At 39.4% G+C, this 18,590-nt stretch overlaps 1 protein-coding gene across 5 annotated transcripts; it reads right to left on the reverse strand.

The window, feature by feature from the left end:
* Positions 1–869: 869 nt before the first annotated feature.
* On the reverse strand, positions 870–15,228 carry BIVM (basic, immunoglobulin-like variable motif containing). 5 transcript variants are annotated; one of them, XM_080576764.1, is made up of 11 exons: positions 15,099–15,228; positions 13,513–14,114; positions 11,938–12,064; positions 10,960–11,055; positions 10,760–10,864; positions 8,872–8,966; positions 7,416–7,548; positions 5,137–5,208; positions 4,193–4,276; positions 2,257–2,353; positions 870–1,349 (listed from the first exon to the last, which is right to left on the reverse strand). In XM_080576764.1, exons 2-11 carry the CDS (start codon positions 14,000–14,002, stop codon positions 1,059–1,061), a joined length of 1,590 nt encoding a protein of 529 aa, XP_080432890.1. In that variant the 5' UTR covers positions 14,003–14,114; positions 15,099–15,228; the 3' UTR covers positions 870–1,058. The 5 variants fall into 5 exon arrangements, with proteins under 5 accessions (XP_080432890.1, XP_080432886.1, XP_080432888.1 ...); XM_080576760.1 differs by lacking the exon at positions 15,099–15,228 and adding an exon at positions 14,851–15,006; XM_080576762.1 differs by lacking the exon at positions 15,099–15,228 and adding an exon at positions 14,571–14,767.
* Positions 15,229–18,590: the final 3,362 nt, after the last annotated feature.

Raw genomic sequence — 18,590 nt, forward strand, 5'->3', positions numbered from 1 at the left:
GAGAACCTCTCTCGACCTACTAACCACACCCCTTCCGATACACCCTAGGGTGCCATTGGCCTTCTTGGCCATAAGGGCACAGTGCTGGCTCACAGTCATCCCACTGTCCACCAGGACCCCCAGTATATCATAAGGACTGCCAGCAGTTTTCGGCATTTGCATTACCATCACACAAAATTAAAAGAGCAGCACAAAAACAAGTTTTAAGATTGAACAAGGAAAAGAACTGCCAAGAGAACCCTGTGTTCAGCCAGCTCGTTGGGCTAATGGGAAATGCAGCTTTATAAAACTGAATTTCCCAAGCTTGTGTTAAGCGAGTCAGTGCTCTCAAGCTCCCAGGATAAGAAATCAGCTACTGTACCCACAGAGCAAAAGCAGCAAAGAATGTCCCCCCATCCCCGAACCTTCCCTGCCACCAGTGATTCCCCTCAGCCTAAAACAGGCATCCAGATAAGGGAAAAGGAACTGGGAACTACTTGACAGAATATGATTATCTGACTGACAGAACTCTAGTGGGAACTAGACTGAGAACATACATTCACTTTGTAAATCTGACAAGGTGTTTTTCCAACCTTTGTGATTTTTCTTTGCACTGCGTATGAGCAGCTTTAATAAAATGGACCGTTGAAAAGAAAGGCAATTATTTACTTTTATCCTCACACCATATGCAGAATAACCCTTTTTTATGAAGTCATATTACATTTTCATGCTTTTGAGTATTAAGTATTTTCAATTAAGTCTGATTATTACATTGACTAATTTCAATCTGCTCTTTTGTCTTCACAGTTCAGGATATAGTACAATTATTTCAAAATAAGTGATTGGTTTTTGCTGTCATATTTGCTTTTGATTACAAAAGTACAACAATCTGTGCTTATATGTCAGTTTATGTATCAGATCTCTTCCATTGCAACCATATAATCAGATTTATTCAATAATTATGAAGCTGTATCTTAAACAATAATTTTTATTCGTACATAACCTAGGACTAATAAATCCCTACCATATCTTGATTAAAACTAACTTTGATATATCAACTCTATTATCTAAAGTTAATTTTAATCATTTCCATCATAATCATTATAGCTCTGATACCCGCTGTTCCTCCTCTCGTGAAGATTAGATTTTTTCCACGTAGATTCCTGATGGAAACCGGCACTGAAAGATCGACCCAGTCGTCCATGTTGTTTTTTAGAGATATTGTCTTCACTCTCAGATTTGGCGATACCTTGTCCTTGTGTTTGGGATTGTTTATCCTGTCTGACATTTCCAAACGGAAAATTCCAAGGACCAAATCTTTGCCAGTTAAGTCTCTGAAAGGCAATGATGCAATGAAGATTTCCTCCAACCTAATCGAAGTAAAAAGGTTATTCATTAAATGCACATAGGCACTTTTGTAACATAAGTAGATATTTGAAACAAAGATCCTTCCAGGTAACAGAATTCTTAAAACAGAAAAAAAAATAAAAACCCCTACAACCACACCACCACCGTACCCACAAACTAAAAAACCTCTATTCAATCAATTTTGATCAATTTCTAGATTCAGCTACTGTCTCTCTCATCTTTTTAAGTTATCTATTTTATCTTTCATGGGCTAGTATAACCTATCTTCTGCTAGTCTTTTCACCCTCCAGCTATTTTCATGCAAATTATTTGTTCCAGTCCATTCTCATGTTGCTGACACGATCTTCCATAGTGTCTCCACATTTGAAATCATCTCTTCAGCCTCACAGACTGAAGATCTGGATTTCTCATAGACTTTTAATCTGGAAATTAGATACAACCCCCACCCACAATATATGGCCCTAGCTATTGGAAAGACAACTGTATGTATTATCAGTAAGTACAAAGAGCAGATGCCCATGCGTTCTAGGTTTGATGCAACCCTACTGTATTTTCTTTCCAGATTACGCACAGCTGGAAGGTCGTGCATCAAGAGGATGAGTCCATAATTTATCTGCAGAATACTGCTATACTTGCTGCAGCTATATTTTAAGCCGAGAAGGTTAAATATTGTGACCAAATATATGGTATACACAGACATCCTGGTTTACCCTAGCATATGTCAGGCTACTGCTGTATCATATCTTGTCCTGCAAGTAAATATAAATGACTGGTATTTGACTATCCACATTTGACTTGTCTTCTGCATTACTTATTTTTTTAGTAAAGTTATCTTACACTGCTTAAGTATGAATAGGTTTGCCAAACTCTACCATGAATTTTCCTCCCACCTTAATAAGTTTACCTTACCTTCTTTGTTTTTCGATGCTGCAATCCTCTCTCTAGGTGTCGAATATCTAGATATTCTGGATTTTGGGTATTTAGGTCAGTGACAATATCCGTCCACCTGCAGAATAAGATTATTACTACTTGGCTGACAATATGAAGCCTCACCACCACTAAGACACCTGTACACACGTGTAAATAGAGATCTGAACCTTTAAGTAGTCTTTAACAGTGATTTAAAGATAAACAACTGTATAAAGATATATAAAAAAAGTCTCAGTATTGGAGATATCAAGCTAGATATAAAAGCTTCACTTTTAATCAAAGCATTTGGGTGATTATTGCTGCTCTTGGCAAACAGCTTCCAAAATGAGTAAGAGTATCGTGAGTCATTAGTTGCGTTGCTTACCAAATCATCAGTTTGTAAAAGAGAGAAGCAAAGCGTTTTAGGCAAGGAGAAACATTCCTTTTACTGTATTTAATCCTCTTGCTGTTTTATAGTATTTCATTTGAACCCTTGTTTTGCTCATCCGCTAACTGTGTTCACCAGACAGCTCTCACTGTAACTCACTTTCCATTCTATTCAAGTCCCATTTGTAATAAACTACCCTGTTTACTCAGCTCTTCAAGCTTTCGTAGCTCCTTCTAGCCTGAAACAAATATCCCCACATTCTACACATCTTTAAGCCTGCACATCACCTTTCCAGTTCTTTCAATGTCTAATTACTTGTTTCTTTTTAACATAACCTTCCAAGTTCAGAAAATAGATTTTCACCCCAACCTTTTTGCCCTCGTACCTGAAACATAGAACTTTTGCTAGCTCTTGGTGGGACTAAGGCAGGAAGACAAATGTCTCTATGATCAAAAATAATATTACAGAGTTTGTATTCTATATTCAAAAAGCTTTTGCTGTGCCATCTGTAGCTCAAACACCACAGGACAAATGTCTGTTAGCAGGATGCATAGTATTCTGTTTTTCAACACAGCAACCACATGCATAATATGTTTCTTATTTTGTTGCACTCAATCTCAGTAGTCCAAAATACGCAGGTATTTACTGCTGTGAATATAGTCACATCACCAAAGAAAATCAAGTTTTAGGTACTGGGATCGATCTGACTGACTATGAAACCATTTTTTCAACACAACTAGGAAAATAAAGAGGAAACAAAGAAAATTTTGTGTGGTTCTTCTCTTTCCAAACAGCTCTTTTCCCAATGTAGCAACAACAACAAAAAATCACTCCAGCATTAACTTGTGTGCATAGCAAAGAATTTATTTGGTAAAACTGGAACTGGTTTCCTGAGAAATACAATTCTTTTGTACTGTTCCCTCCTTCCAGGAATTAAGCATTATGAACCAGCATGTCAAGTAAAGCTGAGAAAACTGTTCAATTCATTTATCATGACAAATATAACTAATCAATGAGACTTCCATATAGAACCCTCTAGCTCTGTAGCTCTGTACGTGTGTCTAATTTAGTCATCAACTTCTTAGGAAACAGACTTCACCACGAACATAAGTGAACAATGCAGCAGATTACAGGCTGTACCTATGCCTACGCTAGGAGATGTTGAGATATCCAGTGCATTCCCAAAACGCAGTCTAGTACTTCATGAATTGCAGCATAAACTCATCCAAGGTTCGCATGGCCTATAAATCACAATTGGCATGATTGCAGGCACCCTGCGTGTCTTTTCGGCCTGACTAATACAAGCTCTGTCACACTTGAGAGAAACAGGCTTTGGCTTTCAGCAACCAACACACATCCTGCCACATGATCTACAACCGCAGAGCCAGCCTTAAGGTCAACAAGAAGTTTCTCATTAAAGCACCTGTTTCTCTTAAAACTACGTTATATTTGTTCTTTTGAACAAATAAGTCAGTCAGTAGCTCCAAGTAGATATATACAAACTGTTCTTAAAGAAAAAGCATTTAGAATTCTTACCAAGTAACATACCTTTTACAGTGTATCGTTGGATGTTTTCTGCTCGGCTCTCCAATTAAGATCCAATACTCTACTTCTTGCTGCAAGACACGACCTCTGTTCAATAGAGGACACAATCCTAGTAAGATTTATTGTGCATACTAAAGAAAAAATAGATTAACGTTCTATACATACACATATTCATTTTTTAAGGATTTTCTAATTTATTTTTTTTCTCAGCCAAACTAAAACCAGCTCCTATAGCGTTTGCAATTGCCTACAGAGAAGCTTTCTGTTTCACAAAGCTTGAAAGCAAGATAGAAGTGCTATTGCTCATTGTTCGGGAGAAAGACAAATCTTCTTCAAAAACAGTGTTACTCAGTAAGACGGTCTAATATAATACTAAACATATGCAAAAAAAAAATCAAATAAGAGTTGTGGAAAGCCACATGAGGGTGGAACAAACTTCTTCCCCAGTTCTGACTTCTGCCAGAGCTATGGAAGAGCCCCTTCCACTCTTTTCAAACTACACCCCACTTAACAGCTATTACTAAAAGCCACAGGGTAACCTGTATGAAAATAACTGGTAACTTCAACCGCTTCCTCCTAAGCATCCAACACAGTAAAAAACAAACAAAATCCTCAACTGATACAGATTCAAGTTAATTAATTTCAGGAAACTTAAAGCCTGTAGTAGCTGGTTCAGGGAAAATTTGTGACAGACCTAAGGGCAGACTGATGAGATACACAGGCTTGTTCTGTGACTTCCTGTGTGTAATTATCCTGTGAAAAACTAATTTATTTTCAACCGTGACAAAACCTAAGAATTTTCTGCGGTAGTAATTAGACAGCATACATATGGCCTTACCGCTTGCAACAATTCGTTTACTTATTCTTATAATTCCCTGTAAAATAACAACGTATGTCATCATTCTACAGGCGGGAAACCAAGACACGGGATAGATTAATTGACTTACCTAAAGTCACACTGGAAGTCTGTGGTTGAACTGGGAACTGAACCCAGGTCTCCCGAGTCCAAATCCAGCAACCTAAGATCATACAGGAAGTCTGTGGGTGACCTAAGAACTGTCTACTAAGCTCAGCTGAGCAGCCTATCTACCCATTTCTTTTTAACCTTAAATGTTCTTAGTTTTATTTTCAAATAAAAGCTTTTTCTTATAACTAGAATGCAAAAACAGGTAAACAAGAACTGCTGCAGAATCTATCGACTGTGCTTCTGGAGTCTAAACATAATTATTCCCAGTAAGATATCAGAAGATACAAAGAGAACAGGATGCTTCCCTAGTTTGAACTCAAGCCTAAAAGAAGAGTGTAAAAGCTCCTTGAACTCATTACTTCATGTTACATTTTTAGGAGAGAAAGCCTTTTGTTAGGGGAAAGAAAAAAAATCCAATACTGTCTTAAAAATAACATCACTAGTGACTGACAATACATTTCCACCATAGGTAAAGTATTCAAATCCTTGCTCTTGTTCATTTCTAACCAATATAAATTCAAACTAGATATATAAGGCACCTTAAGTTTCCACACATTGGACCACACTACTTCTTTAACTGCACTTTCAATCTAGTATATATATGTATTTTTTTTTAAACTCCTTTTCTCTCCCAGTGCACATTCTTAGTAAGTGATGGAGTAAGCAAGTCATGAACCTTTTGGTAAACTTAAGCAGATTGATGTGTTGGATGTCTATTTGGGGCACATTTTCTTAACTCTTGTCACTCAAATGGCATGTCAATGAATGGAATTGTAATTAAAAAATCCACACCTTCTGTATTCTTTTGTTCATATACTAAAAGCTTAATTAACCCCTTGGTCACAGCCTCACACTGGGAACAAATGAGATTCATATGATTAAGCTTTATTGCCTCCACATAAATACCACTCTGAACTTTAGAAGCAGAGCTAGCATTCTTCATTCCTTGGTGTGACACTACAGCTTTCAACACAGCAAAACACAGACTGCTTGGTAAGAAAAATGCAAGAATGAGGCTCACCTTGCAACAGCAACTATTCTCTTCATTGCTTAGTACTCCATGCTATCAGTATCTGCTAATTTTGTCAGAGATTTTCTTATGCTTATTGATACTACTACTAAATATCGACCAACAGGTGAACCTTGAGAGTGCAACACAAACCTGCAGTACATACTGTGCTTGCAAGCACTTTGAGACAGGAAAAACAACTTAATTGAATATGATTCTGTGAATGATGCAAACCAAACTACACTCAGCATAGCAGCAAGTAAAATGCCTTACAAAACCTCAGATAAAATTTGCTAAGGCTGAAAATGTTCATAATCTTGAGGCAATTTGTGTTTGTTTTTGTTTTTTAAATCAAGGGTATCCCCTAAATTCAGTATGAATACCAATGATATTACCCTCATTTTAAACCTGTATTTAATTGAAATCTGTATCAACTATCCCATTATTTTATCCTGAGTAATGTCACCCTGACAAATCCGAAATTATTCAAGTTGTCATATTTTCATTCTAAAACAATTGGCAAATCAAGTTTCTCCTGGTCTTTCAAAAGTACTTCATCATTTCAAGAGTTGTTTAAAAAAGACAATCATCCTATGATAGTTCAGAGATCCCTTCAAGCTTCTACCCCTCCCTCTTTTCAAGATTCTTGGTAACAAATTATTCAATTAGTTACTTTCCTAAGCCTTAAATTCCAGTTTTAACATTCTATCATCTTTCTTAGTCAACACTGGAAAAAAAAAAAGTACATGATCACCATACTGCTGGCTGTACTACAAGATCCTGTTCTCCCCATCCACAAACACTTGTTTCTGCAGTTACAGATTTTATATTTACTTCACAATGGATTAATATCACTGCTAGGCTTTTTGCTTCTCATTTATAAAGAAAGTCACAAACACACTCACCTGCAGTCACCTTACTTTTTTCGGTATACGGGGTTGTATTTTTCAGGCTAGCTTTCTTCATTTGCCCTTCAGGTAGATAACTACCCTACTTACATACACATCTTTTAGCATCTTCTTAGTACCATTATGGTTTTCTGTTTAAGTTCCCTCAATCTAGCTTGCTCAGTTGTGTTTAGTTTTGTTAAGTCAATCCTTTCAAACTACAGTAGTGTTTTGCTATTTCAAACATAAATGCTTTTACAACATAACATGAAACGTTATTTTGGGGAAAAAAATGGTATCAACTTGCAGGAATTTCTTTTTGTACATTTCTCCACTAAGATAAGCATAAGCATATCATCTTACCTATATGCTTTACTAGCTTTTACTGGGGTTGCTTCAAATCCAATTGGACAAAAATAATGGTTCTGGCAATGGTAGATGTAGGCCATTGATTCCTCTTTCAGTCCACGTGTTAGCTTTGCGAGGGCTCCCAAGGCTACAAAAGAAAGTTAATGTTACAGTCCACAGTGCTTTAATCCTGCACATCATATTTAGGAAAAAAAAAAAGAGAGAGAGAGACTTATTTCCTAATATAAAATAGTTACACCTGTTTTTTTGTTGTTGGGTTTTTTGTTCGTTAGTTTTCCAATTAGAGGATGTGATCTAACAGCACACACAAAATACAGTGTTCATTTAAAACTTGTAACCTAGTTTGTTTCCTGCCTGGTACAAAAAAAGTTAACATTTGCCCCATAGACTTTTCTAGAGAAATGGAATATACAGTATGCATTAGATGTAGATCAAAAACATTAAAAATTACTTTTTCTGCAAAAAAGAAGCAAAAGTATCTCAATTTAGGAAATAGACATTGCAACATAAGGCAATCCCACTGCTCTAGTCAGATGAAGTGAAGTCATGCAGCAATGACACTACCAAAACACCTGAAAGCTTTTCAAACACTTAGATATCATGAGCTTCTTAATAGTCCTAGGATCACCTCCCATATTTGAGGATACCATATTCTGTAATGTAACTACAGTGCTCAGTTTCAGGGAATGTGAGAAAAGACGCTGAAATGTGGTATCCCGCTTGAGAATTTCAAAAAATAGCTGAACATACAATTGATAAGTGAAGAACAGTTTGCTGGGATACCCATTTCAATAATCTGCCCCATAACTTTTCATCATGGCTTTATCCTTTTAAACTACCCTTCCAGTTAGAAGACAAGTAACCAGACTGAGCCAAAGGCTAATAAACTGTATATAAAACCGTAACTTCTCTTTAGATAGCGCACTTAAAAGTATGCATAAAAACGCAGCTTCAGCAGCAAGTTGAAAGTAATCACCTTACATTTAGAGTCAGATGTTAGCTAATGGCAGGTATAACAAATGAGAGCACTAACTTAAAAATATATTTTAGAAGTACAAAACATATAATAAAGGTATTACAATAATACTTTGGTGCTGTACATTCTGAATTTTTATAAAGAGATTTCCAAAATGTTGAAATAAAAATGTGCTGCTCCCCCAGTATTACAGTAAATACCTCTTCCAGGAAACCTGGATACCTTAAAATTCCATCTTTGTGATTGAAACCACACAGAATCAGAGAATGCATCTTATTTTTTAAACATTACAGATGAAAGTATTAGCAAAATAAGGGAGAAAGTAAAATTAGAAAAATCAGGCAATGTGGAGTTATTTGATACCTTATCTGAAACTTGAAACAATACTAATTATTTGTCCTGTCAAATGCTGCACATTGTGGGACTTTTCACTTTATATACTGTAAGATGAATGCTTTAGGATTAGCTGCTTACCAGTTTCTCCAGCTGTCTTGTTCTTCCCATGAGGTTTATACAGAACATATGAGCATCCCTTGATATGGAAGTGATCATTTATTTGCCTAAACCATCTGAAACAATAAGCTTAAAGACTGTAGTAACCCAATAGTTATTAAATTCAATTTTCTTTTCTCACACTTCTCTCTGCTTAGCAGTTTAGAAAAGAAGCCTCGGTGTGCTACTAAGCACCTACCACACTAGCATACAAATTGCAGATGACCAGGGTACATAACGCAAACAGATCATTCTAAGAAGGTAAATAAATATTCAAAACCTTTCCTTTCACTTTGCTTTTCCAGAGGTGATATAGAACCATCATAAACAGAGGGCTAGATTTAGAAATGTTGGTCCTATTCTGTTCAGTTCAGTCACATCTAACTTTCAATTACTCAGCCTTTAAAAAGACACTCAAATTCTGAAGTGCCAAACTTCAGCCGTGATTTGTAGAGGTATACAACAGAAATTTTCTAAGACATTAGAAGGCAGGAGACTTCAGTGGGACATTCTGCATCGGGTATCAATTTTACATTCCCAAAGCATCACAGAAGTCCAGTACCAGAACTCCTCACAGCAGAAAGTGACAGCAGGTCTGCCAAGAGGATTTTGTCTCAGATATTTACTTCAGAGCATTACAAGATTCAAATTTACCTCCCCCAAGGTAGTATACCTCAATCATAAAACTATGTTAGGATGGGTTTGTCTCTCAGCCCTCCTGTTTTACAGTCTGCCAAATGCTTAAAGCGGTTTGAACAGCAAGAAAAACAAACAGATAAACAAGGGTAACTTTTCTGCAGCATGTAGGGCACTCACTGGGGAACAGGAAGAAGGATGCCAGGTTTTACTTTTTGCTGTACAGACTGTTGCCATAAAGAGACAGAATATTCTGTCAGCTTGTTCTGTAACGGCTGACGTACTCCTAAGAGATGCAAAATCTGGATCTGAGTCTTCTAAGGCACGGAAGAAGTTTTCATGACAGTCTACAATGATCTAGACAGTATGCTACTATTTAAGAACAGACTGCTCCCACATTTTCAAATCCAGTGCCCACATTCTGTGCCAAAACATATATATTGCATTCAAAAAATACTAACTAGATCAAACGTGATTCACAAGGCTTGTAAGAAACAGCAAAATTTTTGAATCTCATAAACGGGTAACACATCAAAGCCTTTTTAAGATGTTCAAACCTCGAGGCCCTGTTTAATTCTAAAAGTTTTTATGAGTTTAGTAAAACAAAGAATGGACAAAGATTTTAGACCTAACTCCTCAAGATCAGGAAGCAACAGAGCAGAAAGGAAAGAATTTGAAAGTTCAAGCCTTCTGTGACTCCAGCCCCATCTTCACCTACACACCTCATCCTGAATAGCTCCTTTGTGCAAAGGTGCAATGAACTCATTATTTCATTTTTTTTTTTTTTTTTTACATAAAGCTACTAATGTATCAAGAGTCATTTCAGGCTATCTTAATGACATTAACATGCATTTAACAATGACAGGAAAATAAGGGTAAAGAACAGAATGAGGGTAAAGAACAGATTTCCTAACCAGGAGATGGATTCATTCGTACAACCATTAATCAAACTGAAACAAAAAATTTAATACAATTTCATGTTCTCATGATCTAACAACACCTGCACCATACATAATGGCTAGTGTAAAAACCTTTTGAAAAGTTGTTGGACACTGTCAGAGCACCCAGATATGCTCTGTTATTTTAAAACTTAAGATGACTAATTGTTTTGAGTTTTTTTTTTTTTTAAATAAATGAATTACTACCATGTCTTTAGAGATTGTATGATCTAGTTTTTATCATGACAGTTTTGCATCTATTAACTATTTGGCTGCATCAAAAGAATCAAGCATACCTCATTAAAGTTGTATTTCCAGTGAATGGACCAAACCTAATGTCTTCAAACGGGGGTTGAAAACCCAGTATGTGTAAAGCTTCTTCTTGAGTAATAGGTGGCAAACTGAAGAAAAAAAAAAAAAAGAAATTGTTTAATAAAGAAATTAACACCACATTTTAAACTCTTTAGAGGCAAAAGGGTATGTAAGTGTGACTTACCTGCCAGCTCCCAGCGTACTATATAAGAAATTCCAGCAAGATACTAGTGAAGAAATTCCACAAGAAGTCTTATACTGAGGTCGGCTAATACAATACCTAAAACAACAAAAACAATAAACACATCAGTAAGAATTCTTGATTTGGTTACTTGAGCAACCTGAACTTCTTTTCTTTGTGTCATGCCCCTGAATTGCCAAGCTCTACTACAAGTTTTCACTCTTATTGTATAAAAGAATGTATACTTAAACAACAACAACAAAAAAAAGGAGCAAACATACTAATACATTTCTTTATGCTTGTCAGATATCACTACTCACTATCATACAAACAGGTCAAATTTCTCACAGCATCATAGGGGTTCTGTAAAAATGATCCTGTAGGAAAAACGGTTCTATGCTAATACAACATAGTTTGATCCTGTCTCTTCTAACATACGAACTTTCAGTAAACTGCATTTGTGACAATCTAACAAAGAATGCTGTCTGGGCTGCAGATTCCCCAGTCTAACTTCCTTATGTCATAGACATACAATAAGAACCAGAGGAGTTCATTGAACTGAGTGAACTATGCTCATATGATATACATTCACAGAACTGACGGGTTCTGATCTAGTATTTCCAACTTAAAAGAAAAATCAGGAGCAATATACATCAGCTCTACACTTAATTTTTGCAAGACCATGCTAGTGAACTTGCAACTTTTTTTAACACTGAACCCTCACATTTTTTTTCCATACTGAAAGAAGTTCTTTAAAAACAAAAATGTTCTTAGAATTTCAGCTGATGGGAGGGAAGATCTCATTCTTTCTCTTACTTTAGAAAGTACAAGATTTAGTGTGCATATGTTTAACAAACCCATACAGTAGTTCTGTTAAAAACGATTAAGATGTAACTAAGGAGTCTTAAATAAAATAACCAGCAGTGGTGTCTACCCATAAATTTTATGGGGATAACCTGAAATGCATTTCATAAATACTACCATCTCCGGAGGTCCAACACTTTCCTCTCCTTCACATCCTCAAGAGCAGAGCGCTGAGGACACTCCCTGTATTGTTTGCTTTTTTTTTCCACAGATTTTTTCTTTGTCCCTTGTTTCTTCATATTGCCTGCAAAGCAGATTTCAGAAACAAATGAATGCCTTGTTTACCTTTTATATCTTTCTCCATAAATATTTTTAGTAATAGCATGCACCTCAAATAACAGATGACGGCTGTGTTAGTGCTCGCAAACTGGGACTAAATATTAATTGAAGGATAAAATAACCAATCAAGATTTTCAACAGGTCTGTAAAATCCCAAAGCACCCGTTAGGTACATAAACAACATCATGTTTTTCTGAAAAGAATTAATGATGATCTCCTCAACTGTTCAGAGAAAGCAGTCAATCTGAAAACTTCCTGATGAGTTTTATCAGCTGTCCCAGAAACACATTCTTTGAAGATCCTAAAAGGCTGAAAATATGCTGCCAGACTAGAGACCAACATGAACCTCCCATCACAGAACATTAAATGCACAGAAAAACATAACTGAACATTTGCTTTTCAAAGCTAAGCTGTGTAATCAGCTACTTTCTGACAAAAACTTATACATCAATTCAGCAAGAATAACACACCCCTAAGGTCTTCTCATTTTTAAGCCACTGAGGCAATGGAAAAACAAAAAGAATTGGACCATGTGTTAGAGTGTTTGTCCAATTTTGAAGCCATCATATCCAAATAAAATATAACACATATATTTTAGAAAAGCTGACCATCCTGTAAGATGTTATCATTCCTTCTTATATTTAAGGACACTGCCCATACACATGAAAAAAACAATGGCAATTTTCCAAACTCCTATTTAAGTTTTGCTAAACTGGTCTCACAATAAGAGATATAAAACTGCAATTTGACTAGCTAGCCAACACGTTAAGAAAAAAAAAAGCTACAGACAGCTGTAGATAAGTAAAGAATTACAAAACAAAACCATGCGTGTATGTGAGCGCAATTCACAGCAGCAATCTGAGAAAGCACATAGGAGGCAGCAAAGCCAGCTGTAATGAAATGGGCCTCCTAACACTGTAAACATACAGCAAATGAATATATACAACTTCATTACAGAAACCAACTGCTCTTCTAGATAACTAATGATTTCACTTGTTATCATGAATAAAGCACACCTTTATTTTCAAAACACATCTATGAAGTACCCTCAAACACTTCTGCAAGTGACAGAACTGTACTTAACAGGTAGAAATAATCACTGCATAATGCATCGGGTTCTACTACAGAAAAGTTTTTAAAAGCCACCAAAAACAAAACCCACACAGTAAAGTACAAAACAACCCACATAGTAAAGTACAAGCCAGTCTTGTTTTAGAGCCACTTATCCCGGCAGCTACATTTTGCTTTCACTCCTCCTACCTCACTCTCCCCTTTGCTGATGAGGAAGTTGTTTGAAATGATGTGCAGGCTCTCCTACAGCACTCAAGCGACATGAGCGCTGACCTTCCCTCTCCAAAAGCAAGCTCTGAAATAAGCTTTCTCTAACACAACATCCAATGTTCACCACCTCACCTGCTTTGTTCCTATGGTTTGTGGTCATGCTGTTGAACTCTGACTTGTCAATTTCCCATGCCAGCGGAAGCTTTCCAAGACTGCCAGACAAGTCTTCCAAGTTAGCATCTTCACCGTAGATTATGTCTGAAGCACCAGTTTGAACGCCCAGCAAGCTAGGTGTGTTATTTCCAACATTTAAGGCAGCACTGCTCGACAGGCAGGCACTAACTGAAGCACTTGGGCTTTTACAAATAGATGTTACTCTGTTTAAAAAAGCATAGTCTGAGCAAATGGTATAAAATTTCTCTCGTGTATGAGTCACAGGACATCCCCATGGGTAATGTCCATCTCCCCTAGACACCAGCGACGCAGTGGAGGTATCTGACATGCAGTATGGCTTTACAGGATCATGAAGAGAAGCTTCCGGGGATTCTTTTCCATGTTTCTTTCCAGTGTTTCCATTGTTTCCAGACCCATTCTCCTTTTCCTCTTCTGAAATGTTAGGCATTGAATTGCACTGAAAGAGTATTGTACAGCCAGGAATATTTTGGTTTATGTTGTGATTACCACACAGTTTGCACCATTGCCTCCATTGCCACTGCAAGCTATTGATGAGGTACCTGAAAGGAAACGATTAGTTAGTACAGGCATCTTAGTCAACCTAAAAATACACACAAAGCTTATTTCTGAGCTCACATCCTAATACACTGAAAGACCTTTCAAAACATATCAAAACACACACATAAGCGTCTCTAGAATTCTACAAACAGCACTTTTTATTATTTCTGAAGTGCCAACCATCATAGTGATACTGCGATGGAAACATCATGAGTAAACACCCTCATAAACCTGCATAGGAGCTCAACACAGATTGTAACAGCTTCCTACGCTTATGTAATTGTAGCTGATTACTCCTGCCCCCTTAAGGTCACAATACCTTGCGTAGATAAAGCATAAAATAATTTATACAAATTAACAGACCGCTAAATCGCTTAATTTTGAAGCAGCCTGCACACTTCTGCTGCAGGCGAAGTTCAAGCTGACAGAAAATGGCAGTAACTCTTATCTCTGCTCACTGTAAATCCACAGTGTTACATTCAGTCTGTTTCACCGCTTTCCTTAAGAGGCGGTCGGGGGTTCCTTCATATTTTTGCGTGCCTCTTATTCTACAAAATGGGTGGGGGAAAAAAAGAGAGAGGGAGGGAGGGAGAGAGAGAGGGAGGGAGCAGCGCCCGGCAGCACCCCCGGGGTCCGGCCGGCCACCCTCCACTAAGGCACTAAGGCCCCTCACAGGCGGCGGGGGGGGAGGGGGGGGTTAAGGGCTCCGCTCCGCCGCCCCCATCCCCTGCCCGTTACCTGCCCGCGCTGCGCGGCGCCTCCCCGCGGCGGCGGAGCGGGAACGAGCGCACGCCGGAAGCGGACGCGGCGCGCGATGGCGGGCGGAGGGAGGGGGGCGCCTCGCTTCTCTGCTGCTCCTCGGTGTCTCCCCCCCGCTGCTCCCTCATGGTCTCGTCCGGCGGGCCGGGCCTTGCGGGGGGATGTGGGGGAAGGCGGGAGGGAAAGGCAACGGGGAATCGCGGGGGGGGGGAGAAGGGTGGCGGTACCTGCATGGTGGCTGCGTGTGTGGAGAGGCGGGGCTGTGTGGGAAGGGAGCGGGCTCATAAACCAGGCGCAGGGAGTCGGGCTTCCCTGGGTGCCTGTGGGGCCGCAGGGAGAGCAGCGCAGCGCAAGCGTAGCGACGGTGCTTCAGGAAAACTGTATGAGGAGACAAAAGATTATTTCAGAAAAGGGCATCTAGAGGCGCAGGAAATGTTTTCTGCCTCATCCTTGCAGTTATATTTTCAACATCAGCAAATAACGGTGACTGAAGACATGAGTGGGGTGCTTTGGGCACTGCCACAATTATTTAAAATCTATTTATATTAAAATAATCCGATTTGTAACATTAAATAATCATTTATATGGCTCACTGTAGTTATTCTAGAATTAAAAAAAAAAAAAGGTCAAAAACTTAAAGTGTCCTGCTGACAGAAGATTCAACGCCAGTACTGCGTAGTGCCCTCAAACCCCTGCCCTCAAACGCATGCTCTAATCCGAGCAAGTTTCTGTGAACAGTGCTTCAAACAATGGAAAGAAAAATTAAATCTCTTTAAATCTCTCCTCAAATGCTGGAGTTGGTTGGTAGTTTTCAGTGACTAGCTTGAGCAAAGCGGCAAAGGTCCTTTAGTGCTTGTTGGCAGGGCCAAGTTTGCCATGGCGTGGATATAAATACGACGAGCCCTATATCAAGTTCAGGATTTTATGTGGCTTCCTCCTAACGCACCCTTCCTCTCGGATGGAGCACAGAACCCCTCCTGTCTTTGCCAGCTGGAAGTCTGTTGAGCCTTAGTCGGCCAACAGCCTTTGAAGTAATTAAACAATTCTGCCTCCAAAGCATTTTTCGCTGAGCCAAATTACAAGCATTAGGATAGCAACAATGTTGGCTTTGCCAGCCAGAACTAAAATTAGGTTGCGTGATTTATTTTACAGCTTGTTTGGGTGCTGACAAACAGTGCCAAATTTGTACACAGACTCCCCGAGCTGTATTTATGTGGGGGAAGAAAAACTGGAGGAGAAAGACAGGAGGGTAGAAGTGTGTCACCTTTATTTCATCGCTGCTGCATTTTCCTTCATATGTCAGTGCCCCCCTACCAGGAAGAGCTAGTACACACATGGATTTCTACAGCTATGAAGTTTATTTTTAAACAGAAACATCTTTAAAGTTCTATTAAAGGAGACTAGCTTGTTTCAAACAGCAAAGCATAAGCTGAGAAGGAGTGTGATTTCACTCTGTAAAATACATCCAGAAAGTAAAGATGGGGGAGAGAGAGGAGCTAAAGGATCACAGATATAAAATATGGCCTGCATAAATTTTTAGATTGGAAATTGGAGGTCTTCTAACTTCCATACTAGTGGAATGCAGTCCTGAAAAATCATGCCAATAAGAACAGCAGGAGGAAAAAAATACATTTTAAAAAGTTGGAACTTGACAATTTTTTAAGGCATTTTGTGATGAGGTTGCTCATTGGAAAAGATTAAATTTATGGACAGATTTGGCCCTTGCTCAGCCTGTGATTTTCTGAAAGCAATTGATTTATTGTGTGCTTTTTATATATACATTTGCAGTATTTCAAAATGCAAAGTCTCTTCAAAATTCAAGATTCCTTGATAATGATGTTCAATGTTTCTGTATTGTTTGCCTTAACAAGAGAAAAACAATAAAGAGGAAAAATGGAAGTATCTCGTGGAATTGAAGTTCTCCCACAAAGAAGCTTTGAGAAGGTTTCCATAGCTATATGACAAAGAATAGCTATATGACATATATATCATAGCTATATGACAAAGAAAAGCATTTGGATCACCCGGGGAACTATAGGCCTGTCAGTTTGACCTCAGTGCCGGGGAAGCTCATGGAGCAGATTATCTTGAGGGTCATCACGCGGCACTTGCAGGGCAAGCAGGCGATCAGGCCCAGTCAGCATGGGTTTATGAAAGGCAGGTCCTGCTTGACGAACCTGATCTCCTTCTATGACCCAGTGACGTGCTTGGTGGATGAGGGAAAGGCTGTGGATGTGGTTTACCTTGACCTCAGTAAGGCTTTTGACACAGTTCCCCACAACATTCTCCTCAAGAAACTGGCTGCTCGGGGCTTGGACTGGTGTACGCTTCGCTGGGTTAGAAACTGGCTGGATAGCCGGGCCCAGAGAGTTGTGGTGAATGGAGTCAAATCTGGTTGGAGGCCGGTCACTAGTGGAGTCCCCCAGGGCTCGGTACTGGGGCCGGTCCTCTTTAATATCTTTATCGATGATCTGGATGAGGGCGTCCACTGCACCCTCAGTAAGTTTGCAGATGACACCAAGCTAAGTGCGTGTGTCGATCTGCTCGAGGGCAGGAAGGCTCTGCAGGAGGATCTGGATAGGCTGGAGCGATGGGCTGAGGCCAACTCTATGAAGTTCAACAAGGCCAAGTGCCGGGTCCTGCACCTGGGGCGCAACAACCCCAAGCAGAGCTACAGGCTGGGAGGTGAGTGGCTGGAAAGCTGCCTGGCCGAGAGGGACCTGGGAGTATTGGTTGATAGTCGGCTGAATATGAGCCAGCAGTGTGCCCAGGTGGCCAAGAAGGCCAACAGCATCCTGGCCTGCATAAGAAGCAGTGTGGCCAGCAGGTCTAGGGAAGTGATTGTGCCCCTGTACTCGGCTCTGGTGAGGCCGCACCTCGAGTACTGTGTTCAGTTTTGGGCCCCTCGCTACAGGAAGGACATGGACGTGCTCGAGCGAGTCCAGAGAAGGGCGACCAAGCTGGTGAGGGGTCTGGAGAACAAGTCTTACGAGGAGCGGCTGAGGGAGCTGGGCTTGTTCAGCCTGGAGAAGAGGAGGCGCAGGGGCGACCTTATCGCTCTCTACAGTTACCTTAAAGGAGGCTGTAAAGAGGTGGGGGTTGGTCTGTTCTCCTACGTGCCTGGTGACAGGACGAGGGGGAATGGGCGAAAGTTGCGACAGGGGAGTTTTAGGTTGGATGTTAGGAAGTACTTCTTTACCGAAAGGGTTGTTAGGCATTGGAATGGACTGCCCAGGGAGGTGGTGGAGTCACCATCCCTGGAGGTCTTTAAAAGACGTTTAGATGTAGAGCTTAGCGATATGGTTTAGTGGAGTACTTAGTGTTAGGTCGGAGGTTGGACTCGATGATCTTGAGGTCTCTTCCAACCTAGAAATCTGTGATACTGTGACTGTGGATATGTGTACATACACATCTAAGAACAGCGTCAGTGTCTGACGCTCCTTCTGCCTTTGCTCTTCTGTGTGACAGGAGTTGCACTGCTTTCAGTCTGGTAATAGCCATGATCAGTTTCAAGAAACTGAAGGTTCCTTTTAAGCCTCTGTCCCTCAAGCCTCATTTCAAGTCTTTAAAAAAAAAAAAAAAATCTGTGATTGATAGGCTAAATACTCTGGTATTTTCCATGCTGTCTTCCTAATTTGGAAATCCAGATGTTCAATGTTTCTTAAGAAATTTTCATAAGAAAACTCCTGATGCTATCAGATGAGGGGAATATGTCAAGT

Source organism: Anser brachyrhynchus (genome assembly GCF_964034855.1).
Source record: "Anser brachyrhynchus genome assembly, chromosome: 1".
NCBI classification, from domain to species: Eukaryota; Metazoa; Chordata; class Aves; order Anseriformes; family Anatidae; genus Anser; species Anser brachyrhynchus.